At 32.9% G+C, this 20,915-nt stretch overlaps 1 protein-coding gene across 7 annotated transcripts in view; it reads left to right on the top strand.

The window, feature by feature from the left end:
- LOC146997283 (uncharacterized) overlaps positions 1-11,822 on the top strand; it is a 39,531-nt gene extending 27,709 nt beyond the window's left edge. For 5 of the 7 annotated variants that reach the window (XM_085816298.1, XM_085816297.1, XM_085816296.1 and 2 more), the window contains one exon: positions 6,134-11,822. In XM_085816298.1, coding sequence (XP_085672424.1) covers positions 8,074-8,910 — 837 coding nt within the window. In that variant the 5' untranslated portion in view covers positions 6,134-8,073 and the 3' untranslated portion in view covers positions 8,911-11,822. Of the gene's footprint in view, positions 1-1,199; positions 1,352-6,133 lie in introns of all 7 variants that reach the window. The other 2 variants (XM_085816293.1, XM_085816294.1) reach the window with 2 other exon arrangements.
- The last annotated feature ends 9,093 nt before the right edge of the window (positions 11,823-20,915 follow it).

Here is a 20,915-nt window from a genome sequence, read left to right as displayed (position 1 = left end):
TTTAACAAACTCTACGATTTGAAAGCAAGCAGTGACAACACTTCTCGAAAGAAAGCAGATTTTTATCTCCAACGTGCGAGATTGTTCCTACTCGAAAAAAATGAGGTCGAAAATTAGAGTTTTCAGAATTAATTAATATCTCAGATTTTAGCTATTTTTGGGGAGGCAGTGGATGTCGACCTTTCTCAGGACCCAAAAAAGAACTGTAGAAAGCTTAGTGACGATAGTAGTAGCTGAGTTAATTGCGAACAAATACACAAACATTCTTCTTTATATATATAGTGTTGGCAGTGGCGATAAATGCAAAGCATATTTTGCTTCCCTTAAAGCTAAGATTAATCTAAATAAAATTCATGCTTTATTCCGTGAATTAAAATAAGCTAACACTGTAGCCTTTACATTTAAAATCATTTGAGTGAAAGAAAACTAGCATTATGCTAACTCATAAAAACACACATTCGCCGATACCGACGCACATATAATACTCGGCCAACCCGCAGATCTTGACATCATCGGCCAATCAGCAGCAACCATACTTAGCTTACCGCCGATTGACCTCCGATCAAAATTTGCATAAGGAAAAATTAAAGCCAACAAACGGCCCTGTTTTCCTCATGCAAATACAAAAACAAAACTTGCACAGAATTACTGAAGTTCATAGTTCAATTCTATTATACGAAAACACTTATTGTCTTTAAACACTGCAAACATCTAAACAGAACTTCCTTAAATTAACAGCAGTCGCTGCTTTTGTAAATAAGTCCGCAGTATTTAATTTACTAGTGATAAATTCAAGGTCAAACACTCCATCATTTACTAGTCTTCTAATAAAGTTATATTTTATGTCTCTGTGCTTAGTTCGGCGATTTTCTATTGACGATCTAGAAAAATCAATGGCAGACTTGTTATCACAAAATAGAAATTCGCTGCTTTAGATAAGGCTTTAGATATACCCCGCTTCCATGGTTGATAAAATTACACTTTTTTGTTTAACAGTTTTCCAGATTACCAGTACTCCATCTAAATATAATATAAATATAATAGGAATGACAAGTTGTCATTCCTATTACTTGCATAATCAGCATCTGAATAACAATATAAATTTAGATGTTTAATCTTCGATAAGTTTAATTTATATAATTTAGTACTATTGAGATAACCAAGCAATTTCAACAATGCTTCCCAATGCCTAATTCCAGGATTCTCCTGAAACTGTGATAAGATATTCACTGCATATGTAATATCAGGCCTTGTCCTGTTAGCTACAAGAACTAAACATCCCAACAGATTTCTAAAGGGTAATGTATGCATTTCCGCAATTTCTGCACTTGTAGATGGACAATCTAATTTGGTAAGAATAATGCCTTTATCTATGGGAAGTGAAGTTATTGGTATCTGAAAATGTTTAAATTTTTCAAAAGTTTCTTCTATATATTTTTGCTGATATATAAAAACCCCATTCTCATTCTCTAAGAATTCAGTTCTAAGTAACGTTTCAGTTTTGCCTAATACTTTAAGATCAAAAAACTTACTCAGCTGTGAAATTACTTTATACCATATTGATCTTTATTAAAAATCACAATATCATCTACATATAACAAGAGAGTTACATCTGAACTTTTATAAACACAATTACACCATTGTATTTTTTTAAAATGTAGATTTTCTAAAATGCTTTCAAATTCACAAAACCATTCATGGCCGCTTTGATGTAGACCGTAAATGGCCTTGTGTAATAAACACACTTTATTTTCCTCTTCAATAAATCCCTCTGGTTGGGTCATATATATTTTTCATTTAGGTTTGCATATAAATATGCATTCTTTACATCTAACTGACAATTAGTCCATCCATATATAAACATACCAGTATAGTGAAAAATATTCTTATGATTGAAAAATTTACTACAGGACTGTAAACGTCATGAAAATCTTCACCTCTTTTCTGCCTGAATCCCTGTGCTACTAAACATGCTTTGTATCTAACCTCTTGATTCTTTTCATTTCTTTTTAGCATATAGACCCATTTGTTTCCTAGCATAGTTTTATTTTCTGGCTTTTCGACTAATTCCCAAACCTTTCTTTTCTTCATTGTGTCAATTTCTTCTTTCATTGCCTTATCCCATTCTTCGGCATTTACTGATTTTCGTGCTTCTTTAAAATTTTGTGATATAACAATTTCTACGGAATTTGCCTCTTCAGACACGGAGCTAGTCTCCTTTTCTACAAAATTAACTTTCCCCGAGTATTCGTTTTTTCCACTAAAATCAAACTTATCTTTTTCAAATTTAATATTTATTGCCTCACAATACATTTCAATATCATTATAGGATCTAAAACGGGTGTCTGTTCCCTCTACATAATAATATATGTCTGTACATCTTCCGCCTGGCCTTTTAACTGCTTTTCTTTGCCAGTTTAAGTCTGATTCTTCTTTCGGGGTAAATTTGTCATCTGAGAACTTTATTTCTTCTCTAGAAGTTTCCTGTTCTTCATCTGATTTTGCTAATAGCTCAGGTTCCTCTAGTCTTTTAAACTTAGTTTTTGATTTCTGTTCCAGGATGCCATTTGCATCCTGGAACAGAAATCAAAGTTTCATCAAATTCAGTTTTTCAACGAACTTCACATTACAGGTTTCTATTAATCTGCGTTCTTCTGGTAGCCATATCCTATAACCCCTAGTTTCCTTCGCATATCCTACCATGATTTCTTCTTTGCACCTCATTTGTAATTTATTTCTAATCTGTTTTGGCATGCCAACTACCAAATATTTTAAAATAAACAACATTGGGTTTTCTATTTAGAAACATTTCATAAGGGGTTCGGTTGCTTTTATGACATACTCTGTTCCATGTATGTACGAAACAGCCAAGAGCTTCTGCCCACCATTCTTTTCCCATTTTACCATCATTAAGCATAGCTTTAACTGCGTCTAATGCCGTTCGGTTAAAATGTTCACACACACTGTTCTCTTCTGGGCTGTACGCGTTTGTGCGTTCAACACTAATTCCATTTTCGACTAAGTACCCTTCGAATTGCCTGTTGCAGAATTCCTCACCATTATTGGTGCGTATACTTATTAATTTCCTATTCGTCAATCTTTCCATTTGCCTATGATAATTCTTAAAGTTGTAGAATGATTAATTTTTTTTTTCATACAATACACTGTTACTAATCTACTACAGTCATCCACAATAGTGAGGAAATATTTACTCCCACCGTTAGATGGAACTGGGAGTGGACCACAAACGTCTAAATAAACCGACTGCAATAGTTTATTTGATCTCTTTGGAACAGTTTTAAAAGTTATTCTACTAGATTTAGCAATAATACACGGTTCACACCTCTCCATTGGTTTTTCAAATTCTGGTAACCCTTTCACGCTTTGATTCTTACTAGTATTCTTAACATAATCAAAATTTACGTGGCTAAATCTCCGAAGCCATATACGGAGCACCATTTTATATCTGCTTGGCATATTGAACTGGTTACTGGTAGCGAACACTTGAAGATGAGACTAGAAAATATTAAGAGTATATGCAGGACTAACGCTAGTTTACGAGACTTAAAATATTAGAGTATACGTTTAAGAACACTCATCTTTTCTACGGGTTTCCCTAGTAGAACGGCAGATATAGCATTGTCCCATTTTACTTTTTTATTTATTTTGTGCAGTGTGCTTCTTTGCATATTCTTCGATCATTCCTTAAGCAGTGTTATTTGCATTCATTCTATTATGCCTGCATTCTTAATATCTTTGTTGTGCTGCATTCAGGGTTGAGACTAGCCTCCGTTAGGTGAGTAAGCATTGTGCATGCACCCTGCTCACTATGTTTATCTCAATTATATTGCTGAATGCTTAATCATTCCTGTTATTTGCAGCAGATTAGTGCTTGTTTTTATGTAGAGAAGTCAATTGAATGGCATAGCACCTTTTGTTTTGTTTTCTATTAGTTTTATTTAAAATGGTTTGAACAAATGATTTAGTATTCTTTTATGTAAACTTTCAGCCCTCATAGGCATCTGTTCACATGAAATTTCGCATGTGCATTATATTACTAAAACACATTTTTTAAAATTGTATATTTTTATATCTAATTCTTGAAGATGATTCATGAAATATGAATTCCGTAGTAATAAAAAAATTAAAAGGCATTGTACATAATACCTATAACTAGCTGGGAATGTATGAAATTATTCATATTTCATACATTTCCTAGGAATACCAAATGAGAAACAGGCAAAGCATGAAATACATTTCTGATTCGTTTTGAAGAACCTAAACTACTTACTAGAAGTTAATAAATCATGTATGAAAACCCAAATGACTACTAAGAAGGAACCATGGGACTAATGGTTCCTGAATCGCTAAGATGTGTATTTGTGGAAAAGAAAAGTACATTGATTTATCATTTTAAAGGAAGCGTCAATACTGTACAGTACTACGTTGCGGATGCCGAGTTATTTCCCGTACTTCATGAAAACTCATTTGAGTACTGGACATGGGCGAGGCGACAGAATGTTGAAAGAACTTTCAACCAAATACAAAAACATTGCACATAAATGATATTGAACTGTACAACCACCTTTGTGAGCTCTGCCAGAAAAAACAAAAAGTTATTAATAAAGGGCATTGTTGTGAAACTTATGACTATTTCTGAAATTAATTTCCGTTGTCAGGTAGATTGTTGTCTTACTGATTCCCAGTCTCGACCAGATAAAAAATACAAATTTATAATGTTGTATCAAATTCATCTCGCTACTTTTTTACGTATTTTGAATGACAGATTTTTAATGGGACTCTTTCATTACTTTTTCAAAATAACATTTGTACTTTTGAGGAATGAACATCTTTTAATAAAGAGCATTTGTCATTCTATAGAATGTTTATGCATTATACACAAATCCTAGGCAAAATATGTAATTCTTCAGATGATATAATTTATTTCTTCAGATAATATAATTTAATTCTTGAGATGATATCATTTTTGTGCATTCCGAGTTATAAAATGAATGAAATGTAACGCTGTTAAGTGAAACTAGCTCCAGGGTGTCTCTATGGTAAATAAATATAGTGAATTTTAAAGAATGCATTTATTCTATTTGGCTTTATGCGCTATCGACGAAGTAGGTTTAATTTAATTTTAGGTTAAGTATAAATGGAATGCAAGAAAAATGTGCATAATTTAATATTTACAAGGAGGCCATGTGGTGTACACATCAGACTCCTTTGAAATGCCCGAAAAATATCCATCCATCTTCTCAGTATTTATTTTTCCAAATAATCCCGTTCCAAATTTTCAAACTAGTTAGCCAAAAAGCCTTTGCAATCATCAACTTTATCAAAAGGATGATCCATGCTTATTGCGTTATTTGCGGGAACTTCATTAATGCTTTCACCTTGTTTAAAATTTTTGTATTCGTCTGCGAGACTATCTGTACAGTCATAAAGCGTTACCATGGTTACCAGTTTTTGCTTTACCATTGTTATTGTTAAAAATAAAATAAAATGGCTGTTCTAAAGCTTCAAAGTTGTGTTTTAATTGTTTATTTAGACAACATTTTTTAATTACACCTGAAGCTTCAATTTCAGACTATGTTAATTCACTGCTGTATATCCATATAAGAGGTTCTGCTCCATCAAAACTTCTTTCTGTGCCTCAGTGTAATAATGAATGCATTGTAGAATGTTGTAAGCTCTTTTAGGTTTGTATTAATATCATTTGTGTGTATTCTGGACTTTTAAAATTTAAACACATAAGTGGAAAAATATGAATAACTGGCTGAGAGGCAGGCACCGCATCGTCAGACGAGATCATTTCTAGTCAAAAGAGGACTTCTGGTAAGCCTAATGATATTCCAAGTTTTCTCGCAGTATCTCTATATTTAGCTTCTCAGCTAATATCTTAATTTTCTGTCATAAGCAAAGTTAATAATTTAAATAACAATATTAACAATGTTCCATTATGTAACAGTGTTCCATTAACAGTGTTTCATTATGTAACACTGTTCCGTTAACAATGTTCCGTTAGCAATTTTCTGTTAATAACGTTTTGTTCTTTCTGTTTAAATGAATGAATGAGTATTTATTTAAATTTTGACTAAATATTTATTTGAATCTCCTTTGAATTTAGGTGAACTGTTGTTGGAATGGGAAGGTCGTCAAGCTCGTATCGTCCGCCCAGATGTGTAAATTGTCACTGGCGCCCTACACATGATTTGATCGTGTAATGATGATGAGGCGTGATCTTACCAAATCAGGTGCTCCCATTGGTCCACCTAGCAATGGCTTCTTATCCATCATTCCTGCATTTTTGCAGTCGCCATCTTTTTCTGAAGACCAACACATCATAGAAAGAATAAAGGAAAACATAAAAAGGCAACGAAAACTGCTGTCAAACATTACTGTGGTTAAGAGAAAAAAAAAAAAACTTCCCCCCCCCCAAAAAAAAAACTTTGTGAAAAGTGCATTTTAGAAGAAGAGGCGATTTCTGTGCAGTGTTGTGTTCTTTCATTGTGCAGGAACGTGAACCTTCAGACCAATACCAGAAAATGTATTACAAATTCACGAACTGAAGTGTAAAAAAATGTATGTTTTGGGGTAGGGTATGAATAATTCAGAAATTTGCTTATAATTCAAAGAAAGCCAGTGAAGTGACACCATGGACAATTTTTTGAGAGCTTTTAGATAGAATTTATCAAAACATGTTAAATGGTGAAGAGTAAAATTTATTGCAACATCTAAACTCATTTTTTAATTACAGTACTGAACACGAAATTTGCTGTCAATGTACAGCTGTTGTTAGTTCTATCTATAAAAGGTGAAAGTACCATTCCTGAATACTTGGGATTTTAGAGAAATAATCCACAAAACCTCTACTATGATTCTTCCCTACTTTACAAAACTTTGTTATTGTATATTAATCTAACACAAAAATTGTTTAAGAAATTTATTTATTCATAATGAAGCGATACACAGATGGAAGTGTGTCAAAAACTATTTAAAGTATATTTATTTTATTAATAACAAATTCTATGTTTTGTGGAATACAATCATTAGAGTCATAGTTTGCTTATTACAAATGGCATCACACAGCTGCTTCAAAAACTACTTAGTTGTAGATTGAAAATTATTTGAAAACAAAGGGAATGTATATATTACATATATAGTATGCCCATATTATACTTATAAATTATATTAATTCAGACATTCATTGAGTTAAAAGTACATGAGAATATATTGTTACGAATTTGGTATTTAAAAAGCTAATGTTAGTTCAATTATAAATTAAATGGTTTTATTTCTCGCGCAGTGCAGCGCGTGATGAATATTAAAAGAAAGCTAAGCCGGAAAAATTGAAAATACAAGAGCGCGTGCATTAAATAAATAAATATCTCTTTTTGATTTCGAGAAAGTACTGGAAAATTCTAGCGCGTGATTTTAAAATCTTATAAAAGGAGGAAAACATCTCAGTTTGTAGTAGTTGCTTAGTTTGTTGTTGTTTAGAAAACTACTGTTGTTGATTGTAGCGAATTCGCGGATTAGCATTCTTTAGCTGTTTTGAATTACGTTCTATTGGACATTTGAGTAGTTAAAAGAAAACTACTGTGAGATATTGTAATACTGCATGATAGTTTGAGAAAATTTAAGCATTTTTTTTTTGTTGTGATAATAATAAATTTTTGTTCATTTTTCATCGGACTTGTGCATTCATTTCATAACGAACCTGTACGCACGCAACAATTTTTGGTGTCAGAAGTGGGATTTGAATGCCAATTACAAGAGCGATGGAAGAGCAATTAAGACAGCTGATATCAGTGTTTGCCTCGTTTAAAGAAGAAATGAAAGCAGAGATGAAATGTAATCAGGAAAAGATTGAAGCAGGACAGGAAAAGATTGAAGCAAGACAAGAAGAGATGAAAAGAGAAATTACCAGCGTAATAGAAAACAAATTCGAGGTTATGGAAGGCAGAATTGACGCAGTTGAGAATAAAGTTGGAAACTTTGAAGAAAAAGTTTCTTCGGTAAAAGAAGAAATAGAAGAGAGAGTTTCTGCCATGGAACAACAAATTAATGATAGTTTCTGCGGTCAACAAAGAAGTTGATGATTTAAAGAAATTCGTAGCGACGGCAGGTAGCAATCCGGAAGGTTTCAAATTTTTATCGATGCCTGCTCGTTCCGTTCTGAAACTATCTACATATGATGGGAAGACCTCCTGGCAGGTGTATAGGACACAATTTTCTATCGTTGCAGATGCGAATGGATGGGATTCCCAAGCTAAGGCCTGTCATCTCGCCGCTTCTCTGAGAGCAGACGCAGCGGATATCCTGCAGACGCTTCCCGAAAATCAAAGGCTAGATTTCGAAGCTCTATCCGGCACTTTGGAGCTGTGCTTCGGCGAGAAATGTTTAAAAGACTACAGCAGGCTCCAATTAAAATCTCGTCAACAGAAGCTCACCGAAACGCTTCAGGAGCTCGCCACGGATGTTGAAAGGCTGTCACATCACGCCTTTTTGGAGTGCCCGGCAGAAACAAGGGAAATTCTGTCCCTGCAATATTTCATCGATGGCATCCGGGACCCTGAAATACAGAAAGCACTGCGAATGGCGGATGTTAAAGATCTGAAAAGCGCTTTAGTGTATGCCATGAAATTTGAGGCAGCCCAGCAAGCCACCCGTCGAGACCGCCATCCAGTCAGAGCTGCTCAAGTCCAGGAGCCAGGGGATCAAGTCACTGCTCGTCTAGACGATTTAACTAGACAACTGAACGCCTTGAGACAGAATATTGGTGACAAGAAACTGACCGTAAAGTGCTGGAACTGCGGTGCTGAAGGACACATCCGACGAAACTGCAGAACACCCCAGGGCACAGATGCTAAGACCGCTCCTAACAAACAGCAGGGAAACTAATTAGTGGCCATCTCGCGGGGCGGAGGTTGCCAGATCATGAAAAGCCCCAGTTTAAAGCGCTTCAGATTTCTGCAGTGAGAGGCGGCAGTAATGGACTTTTCATAATAGGACATATTAATGGAGTTCCCTGCAATATGACGATAGATACAGGAGCCAACGTTACCATCATCCGAAAAGATTTGGCTCAACAACTGGGAAGCAAACTTATCTGGACGCTGCCCTGTGTTACCCTACAGACTGTGTCCGGTGAGAAGATCAACATCGATGGAAAAGTAAATGCTAACATCACGTTTGGAAGTGCCGCTTACCATCACACGGCATATGTAGCAGAGATCACTGATTCTTGCATACTTGGATTGGACTTTCTAAGGAAATACAATTTTTCCTTGGACTTTAAAAATAACGAATTGCATTCTACATCTGAGGACATAGCGTTATTTTGAGTCAATGATGAAGTTAAATCTGTCCATAAAATCATAGCACAAGACAATATCACAATACCGGCAAGAACAGAAATTTTACTTCCTGGATCTATAGCCGAAAACAGAAATTTCTGCTACGGCATCATAGAATATCCCAGTAACTGTAATAGCCCAAAAGGAGTACTAGTAGCCTCAACACTCGTCGACCTATCCAGAACGGTTATCCCGGTGAGAGTCACCAATGTAACTGAGAAGGCGAGAGTTATTAAGAAAGGCGACGTGGTTGCAGCATGTACTCCAGTAACCAGCGTTGAAAGAAAGAGCAACATCCCAGAACCCGTGTCCTCAGAGAGCATTACATCGGAGTTATTGCAGAATGCGCAATTAAACGATGAAGAGAAGAATGCTGCCGATCGCGTCATTAAAGATCTTCTTCCAGGTTCGGAGTGCCTCTTCAGTTACATTCCGATCAGGGAAGGAATTTTGCCTCGGCAGTAATCAAAGAACTATGCAAACTACTTGGCATTGACAAAACTCAAACGACGCCATTGCATCCCAAGTCGGATGGCATGGTAGAGAGGTTCAATCGAACCATCCTTAATAACCTTTCATTAGTGGTTTCCAGTAACCAACAGGACTGGGACAAGAAATTACCACTCGTTTTACTGGCTTACCGCAGTGCTGTCCACGAGACTACCGGCTATTCTCCATCACAGATGCTCTTCGGTCGTGACCTTCGTCTGCCTTGTGATCTATTGTTTGGCCGCCCTCCGGATGCTCCTTCATCGTCTGAGGAATATATTCAAGATCTCCAGGCCCAGTTTGAAGTGATGCACAACTTTGCACGAGAGCGAGTCAACTTGGCGACGGAGAAGATGAAGACCCGCTACGACACAAGAGCTACTGAACATCAGTTCCACGAAGGAGACAAGGTGTGGTTGTGGAATCCGACTCGACGGAAAGGACTTTGTCCGAAATTACAGTCACCTTGGGATGGCCCTTATACAGTCCTAAAAAGGCTGAATGACGTCGTGGTTCAGATTTGTAAGTCTTCGAACTCTAAACCTAAAGTCGTTCATTACGACAGGTTAGCTCATTACTATGGCCATAGTACGTAATGTAAATAATTGTAAATAGTATCAGACCATGGTCCTTTTTGTTTATAAATGTGTATTAGTATTTGATAGCATTTGATTTGTTTAAGTTAGTTATTGCATTTATTGTTTATATTGTTTGATATTGTAATGTAATGTTTATGCCTCAGTTGCATTTATGCCACAGTTGTAAGTTTAGCTTCCTGTCCAGGGATTGTACTGCCTGGGACGTGCAGTCCTTGGGAAGGGGGCAGTGTTACGAATTTGGTATTTAAAAAGCTAATGTTAGTTCAATTATAAATTAAATGGTTTTATTTCTCGCGCAGTGCAGCGCGTGACGAATATTAAAAGAAAGCTAAGCCGGAAAAATTGAAAATACAAGAGCGCGTGCATTAAATAAATAAATATCTCTTTTTGATTTCGAGAAAGTACTGGAAAATTCTAGCGCGTGATTTTAAAATCTTATGAAAGGAGGAAAACATCTCAGTTTGTAGTAGTTGCTTAGTTTGTTGTTGTTTAGAAAACTACTGTTGTTGATTGTAGCGAATTCGCGGATTAGCGTTCTTTAGCTGTTTTGAATTACGTTCTATTGGACATTTGAGTAGTTAAAAGAAAACTACTGTGAGATATTGTAATACTGCATGATAATTTGAGAAAATTTAAGCATTTTTTTTGTTGTGATAATAATAAATTTTTGTTCATTTTTCATCGGACTTGTGCATTCATTTCATAACGAACCCGTACGCACGCAACAATATCTTATTCAGTTCTACTTTTAAAATCTTTGCTGGCAAAACTGATTCAAATTAATGAATTAAATCTGTTTTGCGAGACCATTTTGTTTAATGTAATTTCTTACTTATGTATTGTACTAAAGCTGTTCCCCTAAAAAAATACTGTTATGCTTATGATGCTGAATCATATTATTTGCAATAATATTATTATTACTAATGTAGAAAGATATTTTTATGTTAAAATATCTGTCTACATTATTTATGTTATGTATAAACGTGTGTGACGAAGAAACACACCTTTGTTGAAATGCTTCATAACACACACTGCTGTTTTGTCAGTTTATGGTAATATATGCTTGAATGTTAATGTTTGACCAATGTATGAAAATGTAAATCTTACCAATGTATGGAAATATTTAAATTGTTGCATATAAATGAAAGGACCACTTTGGTTCACAAAATGCTACAGCAGAAAAAAAAAATTGTGACTTGCTTTAGTTTTTCTTATTTTTGTGCCCAGTTGGAATAGGTGGCACTATATGGGTGCTATGATTCCGTAGTATGTTGTATTATTATGGTTACTATTTTATTAAAAAAACCGTTAATGATTATTTTTGCAGCAGCACACAATAAAGCATTTGCTGTATTAGATGTGAACAAAACTTTGTTGTGGTCTTCGTCCTCCCCCTTATTGTGAATTAACGAGACTGTCAATCCAGTATTTTAATTAAGAATTATTTGGAAAACGACATTTCCTTAATTTTTTTAACTTGTTTTACAATTACCAATTTACCAATTTCATGATTGATATGGACTTTTTTCCTACTAAATGAATTCGGAAAATTCTGATTTAAATTACATGTTTCTAAACCATTTACTTTTATGTAATAAATGAACTATTCTTTTTCATCTAATGATAGAACTTCCAAGGTTTCTAATCTGCAAAATTTATATAAATACATATTTCTTTTTCTGATGCATATAAAACTTTCCGGCTCATATTAGCATTTTAAAACAAAAAAACTAAATTAAATAAACTAGTAATTTTTAAATAGTTTTTTTAAAGCTGAAATTCAGATTTTTTTTAAAAAAAATAAAAATAAATATAAAACATGAAATAAAGATTTAAGGGGTAAAAATGGCAAATAAAGCTACTAGAAATATTTAAAAGTAACTTTAAACATTTAACTTTTAGAATTTTAAGATAAAATATTTAAGACAAATACGCTTACTGTAATTTTTAAATTGTGTAAATTTACTTGCTTGAATTTTGACCCTTTTAAATTAAACAAAAACACATATTAAAAATATAAACAAAAATATTAAAATACAAAAGCACAAAATAAAACATGTTACAATTTAAACATTGCAGGCAATGTTTTGTTTGAATTTTAGTATTTTAAACTAAAACTTTTCAAACAAAAATAAAATAAATATAAAATATGAAATAAAGATTTAAGGGGAAAAAATGGCAAATAAAGCTACTAGAAATATTTAAAACTTTTCAAACAAAAATAAAATAAATATAAAACATGAAATAAAGATTTAAGGGGAAAAAATGGCAAATAAAGCTACTAGAAATATTTAAATGTAACTGTAAGCATTTAACTTTTAGAATTTTAAGATAAAATTAGACAAGTATGCTTACTGTAATTTTTAAATTGTGTAAATTTACTTGCTTGAATTCTGACCCTTTTAAATTAAACAAAAACACATATTAAAAATATAAACAAACATATTAAAATACAAAAGCACAAAATAATACATGTTACAATTTAAACATTGTAGGCATTTTTTGTTTGAATTTTAGTATTTTAAACTAAAACTTAAACGGCAAAATTGCACACTTTGAATTTATCTGTTTTGATGAAAATTGCAGACGAATTCTAAATGTTCTGTGAGTTGGTTCAGTAAGTAATATCAGTGACAGCTATGGAAAATACAAAAAATATTAACTAACACAACATTGATCAAAATATTCAAACGAGAAACTTAAATTTTTGAATCAGTTTATGTATTTAATTTGTCAATATTTAGCCTTTTAATTAGGATAGCTCCCAAAGCCTTTCTCCTCTCCTTACATAAAACAGTCTTGACACTGGAGTATGCCGGTATTTTAGTAATGAAATCATAACCTTTTTGATATAATTCTGAAAGTAGTTTTGGAAATATATGGGGAACGGGAACTTATTTTTTTTGGGGGGGGGGGCTTTTCTTCTGCAAGTCTCTAACTTCCTTTTAACTTCGTTCTCAGTAATGTTGGGCACGCAAAAATGTACTTTCTTCAGTACTTTGTATTGAAAATTTCTCTTTACATTTCCTTTACAACAATGTGTCTTTTCTTTTACACATACCCAACTCATTCCTAATTTATTTTTTCGGTGTGGGTAATCATCTACAACTAAACATTCTTTTTTTGTAGAGAGTAATTTTTTTAAAATGGCTATGGGTTCCATCGCAGATTTTTTTCGACGCTATAAAAAGACATACACACTTCATAAGGATCAAACATCGACTGAGAAAATGAGAAAGACATTTTCTATTATAAGTATCGGCTTATCTCTACAGCAGGTGCAAAGCTCGAAACTACACAATAGATGACATATGACTGATTAGGAAAACAACACAATAAGTGCGAGAATGTCCGCTCTGTCCACCTAGCTACTCTAACGTGTCCGCTGTAGCCACTGTCCGCTCTGACCGCGTAACCAAAACAACCACCAAGAACCGGCTCAGTGTGCGCAGGTGAAACAGAATATCAAACTTCCATCCTGGATCCTGGTATGTCTGAAAAACTTAAAGGAAGACAAGCCTAAGATACTAATTCTGAAATGCATATTATTTTAAAAGATAACAAACCTATATCTCTGATACCCAGAAGATATAAGAGATAAAGAAAGTGTTCAACTAAAACAAGTAAAATCTATTTTACAATTGGATTTGGATGTTCATGAAGAACAAGTTATATCTTTGGAAAGAAAACTTTCCGTATCAGACTGTAGAAATTTTACAGAAACAACTATTAGATGCCAAGAATGAAATAGAAGCTGCGAAAATACAAATGTTTAAGGTACAAGAAGAAAATAAGAAAACATAACTTTCGAAGACGTTCTTCAAAATGTTATGAAATTAATGATTTAGTAGCAATCACCAAAGATAAAATCCTGTCTGAGAAAGAAAATGAAGTTCAAAATGTTAAACTGAACATGCAAGAAATGCTAGCTTTAGAAAAAGATTGCATGAGGGAAATTATGGAGAAGAGATTATTTGCTAAACAAGCAGAATTAGAAAGAAAAATGTATATCACTCATGAAGATATCAGAATTATATCAGAAAGGTTGTCGTCAGTTGCGAGAAATTCTTAATGCTGATGATTGGGAACATTAGGGAGACCTGTGTGGTGCTGATGCTGTTCCAACGCCATCTAGTGCGACTTCAACATCAATTTACAAAGCAACTAAACATAAGACAACGTCACAGAAGAGGCGTTTCTTGAAGAATCTTCTGTCCCCAAAAGAAGACTTTTTAAGCAATATCAGCTGTTAATTTTATATCTGAAGTAAGCAAACAAAATGCTTCTAATTTTCAAGCAAATACTGATTATACTTCTGGAAAAAAAATAATTGACGCAGAAATTCAAAATAGTTTTGAAACTTACGGAGAAGAGCTTCGAAAAGATGCGAAAATACAAATGTTTAAGGTACAAGAAGAAAATAAGAAAACATATAACTTTCGAAGACGTTCTTCAAAATGTTATGAAATTAATGATTTAGTAGCAATCAAAAGGACGCAATTTGGACCAATAAGTTAAAATCAAAGTATTTAGGCTCGTATAAGATTGTCAAAATAAAGAATAATGACTCCTATGATGTTGTAAAAGAAGGAGATCATGAAGGACCCACTAAAACAAGTACATGCGCTGAATACATAAAACAATGGACTCAAGCAGAAGAAGATGAATAAAATAATACTGATTATGACGTTTTTAACCTGAAGTGATACAACTGCTAACCGAACTGTGAGTTTCCACCTAATAATGACTTTTATTTCAGTAAATGCTATTTTTAAGATGAAATGAACATTTCCAAAACTGTTAAAGATTGAAGATATTTTTCGTTTTAGATGAAATATAGAAGGGACTGTTGACGATGTTATTGTGCAAAGATGAAGGACAATTAAGATGTTTCCTTTCAATATTGTCCTTAGCACACAATCTTCCCTTCGTACTTCTTTTCAGGTTTCGGCTTATTTACGATGATGGTTCTTTTTATGATGTCAAGAGTAGAATAATGTCGTCGAGGTCGACGCATAGCAGGAACCCGAATGTGGGATACTAAATCCATAGTTTAACAATTTTCTTCGCGAGCTGTCTAATTTTTAGCTGTTGACTGCACGAGTGAAATTGATAGAACTTTGAACACTTTGTTTTATGAGAGGAGATGTAAGATGTTGTTTTATAGATATAAGGTGTTATAGATGTTGTGTTAATAAATGAACGATATTATACAGTCGGTAGATGGAGCAAAATGACAAAAACCTAATCCAGAAATCTTTTTTTTTTTTTTCCCTTTCTGAATATTTCTGAAAATCATGTCTCTATTTTTTGAGAAATAAATAAATAATAAAATTCAATTAAAAATTTTTACTTGAGATGAAATCAGAATGGCTTTCTAGTGAACAAATGTGAACAAATTTTCAACGAAAGAAGTACTCAGCAATAAGTACTACAACTTTTTCAAATTTAGTTTTCCAATTAGGAACACAAGATAGAGTAAAAAGTGGATTTGTTGTAAGATTTCATTTCTTTTTCTTGGAAAAAGTAATAAATTACGTAATTTTGGAAACTTCCTCAATTGCTTTGAATGAAAAATTCTTCAATTCATATGCAGCCATTCTCAGCTTAATTGCTCATAGCAATCACAGCAGATTACGTTTTATGCTTTCTATAGATTTCTGTAGTGCAGTGGATTTACATTTTACTTTTGTTATTTAAAATTCATTTCCGTACATTGGAATCAAAATATTGAGAATGAATAATTTAAAATGCGAGCGTCCAAAAATCGTTTGCGAAGATTTTTCAGAAGTTGACGAGTTCCATCGACATGTGGCAACAATTCGCATTTCATTTTCTTTTATCGTTTGCAGATATGTTAATTTTTAATGAATAAAGAATTTTTCCTTTGGAGATTTCCCAAAATAGCGATTCTAATCGCAAAGAATATGCGTGAAATTTTGTCCTCGCGATGGAAATGCGCTAGGTAAGTTTTTGAAACTTTGTAAAAGGCTTTTGAAGGCAATATTTTATTCAGCGTAAGAGATTTTGAGTAGTGTAAGATGTTTGATGAAGGGATAGAATACATCGAAGACGAAACTCGCTTTGTTAGATCATTTACTTTAAATAACTGAGTGTCGATCAAGTCGAAGATTTGCTTAGCGATCATCGTTCAATAAATTGGGATATTATTAAAGAAATTTTCATATCATCTAGACCTGTCAAACTTTTGAACTTTAGTTCATCGCTTGTTCAAAATACAGTAACATGTCTCAGAAACATATCCTTCTTAAAATATTAGAATATTGCTGGTAATGGAATGTAGATTAATGTAATTAATGCTTACTATACCTGAAATTTGATTTAAGGATTTAACTAAAGAATTTATATTATGGAAGGGAAAACAATCCGAAAGTATTTATAAATATTTTATTTGGTAATGATGTAGTATGCAAACTACCACTTTTTGTTACTTTTTTCTCAAATAGTGCGATTAAAATTCTAATTTTTAGTATGAAAATAAATGCAATTAAGAGTACATAAATGAATATAATTCCATTACTAATTTAAAAACATATTAAATTTTTAATGTCATTGCATTGAAATTCCCATTGCTTTATAAAAAAATCGAATGTGTATTACCATATGACTTCCTTGTACGATTTGTTTTTGCTGCATTTAATTTAAACTTATTTCCTCGAATTTCATTAGATATATATTTCTCATTCAGTTAATTCAGTTCACACTTCGTGGCAAGGCAAAAATACATAAAACATCAAAATATCTTTATTAAAATTGAAAAATATAGTCTCTACATAGTATAATAAAAGAAAGAGTCTGTCTGTGTGTGCCTTTCGTTCGCGCTGCACGTAAGCTAATAGACTCACGGCTACGAAATTTGGTAGATAGGTGCATTTAGACAAGAGCCAGTGCACCTCGAAGCGATTTTTTTCGAAATTCGAATTAAAAATTTTTTTATTTTATGTTTTGTGACGAAATCGCGTCATTTTGAGACATAATGGCCTATAGGAAACGAGATTTTACTCTGCACACTCCATTTTCACATCGTCATGAAATGTAGGCACTTAACTATTTTACGAACTTAAAATAAATTTCGTGTTTCAATAAATCCATAAATACGAATTTATTTAACAAAATGAGCTTAACACCTTTTCAACGGGATTTTTTCTAAAAAAGTTTATTTTTAAAAATCTGCAGTTTATTTTTCTTTGATTTTTGCACACGTTAAACTTTCATCCTTGCGACTACTTTTACAAAAAGAATTTTGGAAAAATGATAATATTTTGTATTTTTTTTAATTTTTTTAAATGAAGTTTTTGAGTACTTCTCACATGTTTAAAAATGTGATTTGGGCAATAATTTTTCTTTCTTATTGTTGTTGGTAGATTTTTGATGAAATCGCATCATTTTGAATTGTTTGGCAACAATTTTTCACCTTATTTCTTATGTCACTGTTTTTAAGACATTGGCATATTTCATTGTCATTTTTTTATATGTATAATACATTTTTATTGATTTTTTTTTTTTTTTTTTTTTTTTTTTTTTTTTTTTGGATAAAGTTATTTTTCAGAGTAAAATTGTGCGCGCAATTTTATGTTTTTTGAGTTGCTTTCATGTTATTTTTTCCTTATTTCACTGTTGGTAAAATATTGAAAAGTTTTGCATGACTTTTTTTCTTCAACGGAAAGTTGGTAAATTTTTTTATTAGGATAATTAATATTTGTATTAAGGGATATAGCTTATTTTATTGTAATGTTTTTTCTCTTGAAAATATAAGATAAAATATCATTAATTATATTTTGCTTTTCAGAATTTTTTGTTTTTTGTATTCTTTTATGTTATTTATTGCTCATTTCACTGTTTTTAAGATATTGAAAAATTTTGAGTGATTTTTTTTTAGGAAACAAAGTTCTTAACCTCCTTTATACCATTTTCTTAAGATTTTGCAAAGGGAAGTTGGTTAATTTCTTTATTAGGATAATTAATATTTGTATTAAGGGATATTGCTTATTTCATTGTAATTTTGTTATACGTAATAACTTTTTTTATGAAGTTGTTCTGCAGAGTAAAATTCTACGCAGTTTTTAAATTTAACGTTTGGTGTTCCCTTCAGCCATTTTTTTCTGTACATTTAAAAGCCAGACGAAGGCGTCAGATTTTTCTGTGCAAAAAACTGAAAGTTTACTTTTGGTCCCACTCGGCAAAAAGACACTGAAAGTGTAGAAACTGACTTAATTCACAGTTCTGCTAAATTTGGCTCAGCCTTATTTAAACAACTTTTAAATTGCCCCACCTATTGGGTGCCTCCATAATAAAGAGACCACCACATCTGGCCTTGTATAGATTAATGGACTGGGATACATTTGTAATTATTCAAAATCTGCCATTGTATTTCTAAAATTCCATACTGAGATGAAATTCTTACTGATCTTCCCGCACTTTATTTCAATAAAGTGAGAATTCGAATCTTATAAAAACTATCTTTGATAATACTTATAAATTTTATTTACTCTTTTGAGAGCACAAACATGATTCCTCCAGATTAATAATAGGGAGTACAAATTTTTATATTGGACCTTTAGAACATCTTCTGATGTTGCCATTTCGGAAAAACACAACTCATTTTACTTTTATTCATAATTCACGATTTTTACATATGTGTATTTTAAGATTCTCTATTAATGTGTTTCTGATTTCACAAACAGAAGTCTTCAGTTATGGAGAGGAGATGTTTAAAAATTTAAAACCTGTTTCTTGAAAAATTAAATATAACTTCAATGCACATGCAAGTATGTTTTGAAGGTCTTGGGGTGAACATGCAGATATGGCAAACTATATTTCTTTACAGTTTCCTGCCTTCAAATACTTAACAATAATGTAAAAGAAAATGCAAAGTATTTTAAAATACTACGTTAAAATTTTGCTCTTAACTCGTGTAGACCTTTGTTTTTATTATCCGCGTATGTTTGTTTATATTTAATTGTGCCTTGTACACACTTGCATTCAGCATTTGTTTTACAGTACACTGAATTAATATATATGTTTTCCAGTTTGTAATAAATGTTCAGTTCTTTTGTATCATTTTAAGTATGCTTAAAAGTAAAATTTTTATGCATTTGTACAATTATTTGAATGCACTTTATTTTTTGAAACTCTGGTTGCAGAACTCTGAAACTTTGTGCTTTGATTTTTATTGATATTACGGCAAATCTCATTAGGGTTATCTGTCTAGGGAAATGGATGCCTTCGTGGAGGACGTTCTAATTGAAACTGGCTCGCAGACACGTTACACATGGGGCAAACCAGGAAAACGCCCATGCAATTAGAACATTTTCGAATTATTTCGCTTGGCACAACGGATTTTAGAAATCCAAACCGGAAACTTACGCAGTGTTTTTCGCGATTGTTCTATGGAATATGAACACATGCATAATGGAGACGCACTCGTATGCGCATAACGTACATATACTTAATCCTTTGCAATGACGGAATTAACATAAAGGCTTTCACTTTACGTCATATGATGCATACTATGCACAGAAACCTTATGAAATTCTATTTCTCGTTCTTGAATACTAGGTATATAGCTTATAACCGTTTCAACCAGGTCTCGTCAACGCAGTGCTCGCTGGCTCCAAGATGCTCCCTAAGCAGTTTCAAACTACCCTTTTTCAAATATTGGCCCACGAGCTGCCGAGCGGTAAAGTCGCAGAACACTGGGAGCTCGTTACGAGGTTCGGATCGGGCTGGCTGCATGGGCGTTGTCGTGGTTTCCTCATGTGTAACGTGTATGCGAACTAGTTTCCCTTAAAAGTCCTTCATGAAGGCATCCCTCCTCGTAGGCAGATAGCTCTCGAATGCTTTGTCGTAATCAAATAAACAAGCCAAATCTTTCAAATATCTAAATGGCAATTTTTGGATATTCGGAAGACAAATATTCGAAATTGTAACGAATGATTTTTGTAAAAATTCTTATTTTTGCTTTCCCATGGTAAGAAATGTAAGAGCAGCAAAATTAGCCTTTTAACATAAACTGAATGCTAGCAAAATCTAAATAACACTTCATGACAAGATGAATCAACTTTCGATTGCTAGGAACATCTGATTCCGCATACAATGAACTATTTTCTATCCCCATTAACCTCATATACTCTGTCCAACCAGGTGCACTGCGCTTTACATAGATTACTTCCTGTTCATATGTTATTTAATTAATTTGCCTTCTAAATTCAAGCAAAATTCGCATTCTTCTCTTCAGATTGGAAGATAACGAGGGCATACAGACAGCATTGATTTCGCAATGGTTGGTACTAAGAAAATGTTATGTCAGCTGATTGTTGTGTGACAACAACTTATTTCATTGCACAACAACAAGCCGCAGTTTTCTTGCTTAGCTGGCAACATTTATGAACAAAGAACTATAGCAATGTACTAAAGCAACATTTATTATGAGTTTTCATTT

Source organism: Stegodyphus dumicola, chromosome 5 (assembly GCF_044657685.1).
Source record: "Stegodyphus dumicola isolate Sdum_Otavi_A_Nest chromosome 5, ASM4465768v1".
NCBI lineage: Eukaryota > Metazoa > Arthropoda > Arachnida > Araneae > Eresidae > Stegodyphus > Stegodyphus dumicola.
This window is presented reverse-complemented; position numbering and strand designations above follow the sequence as displayed.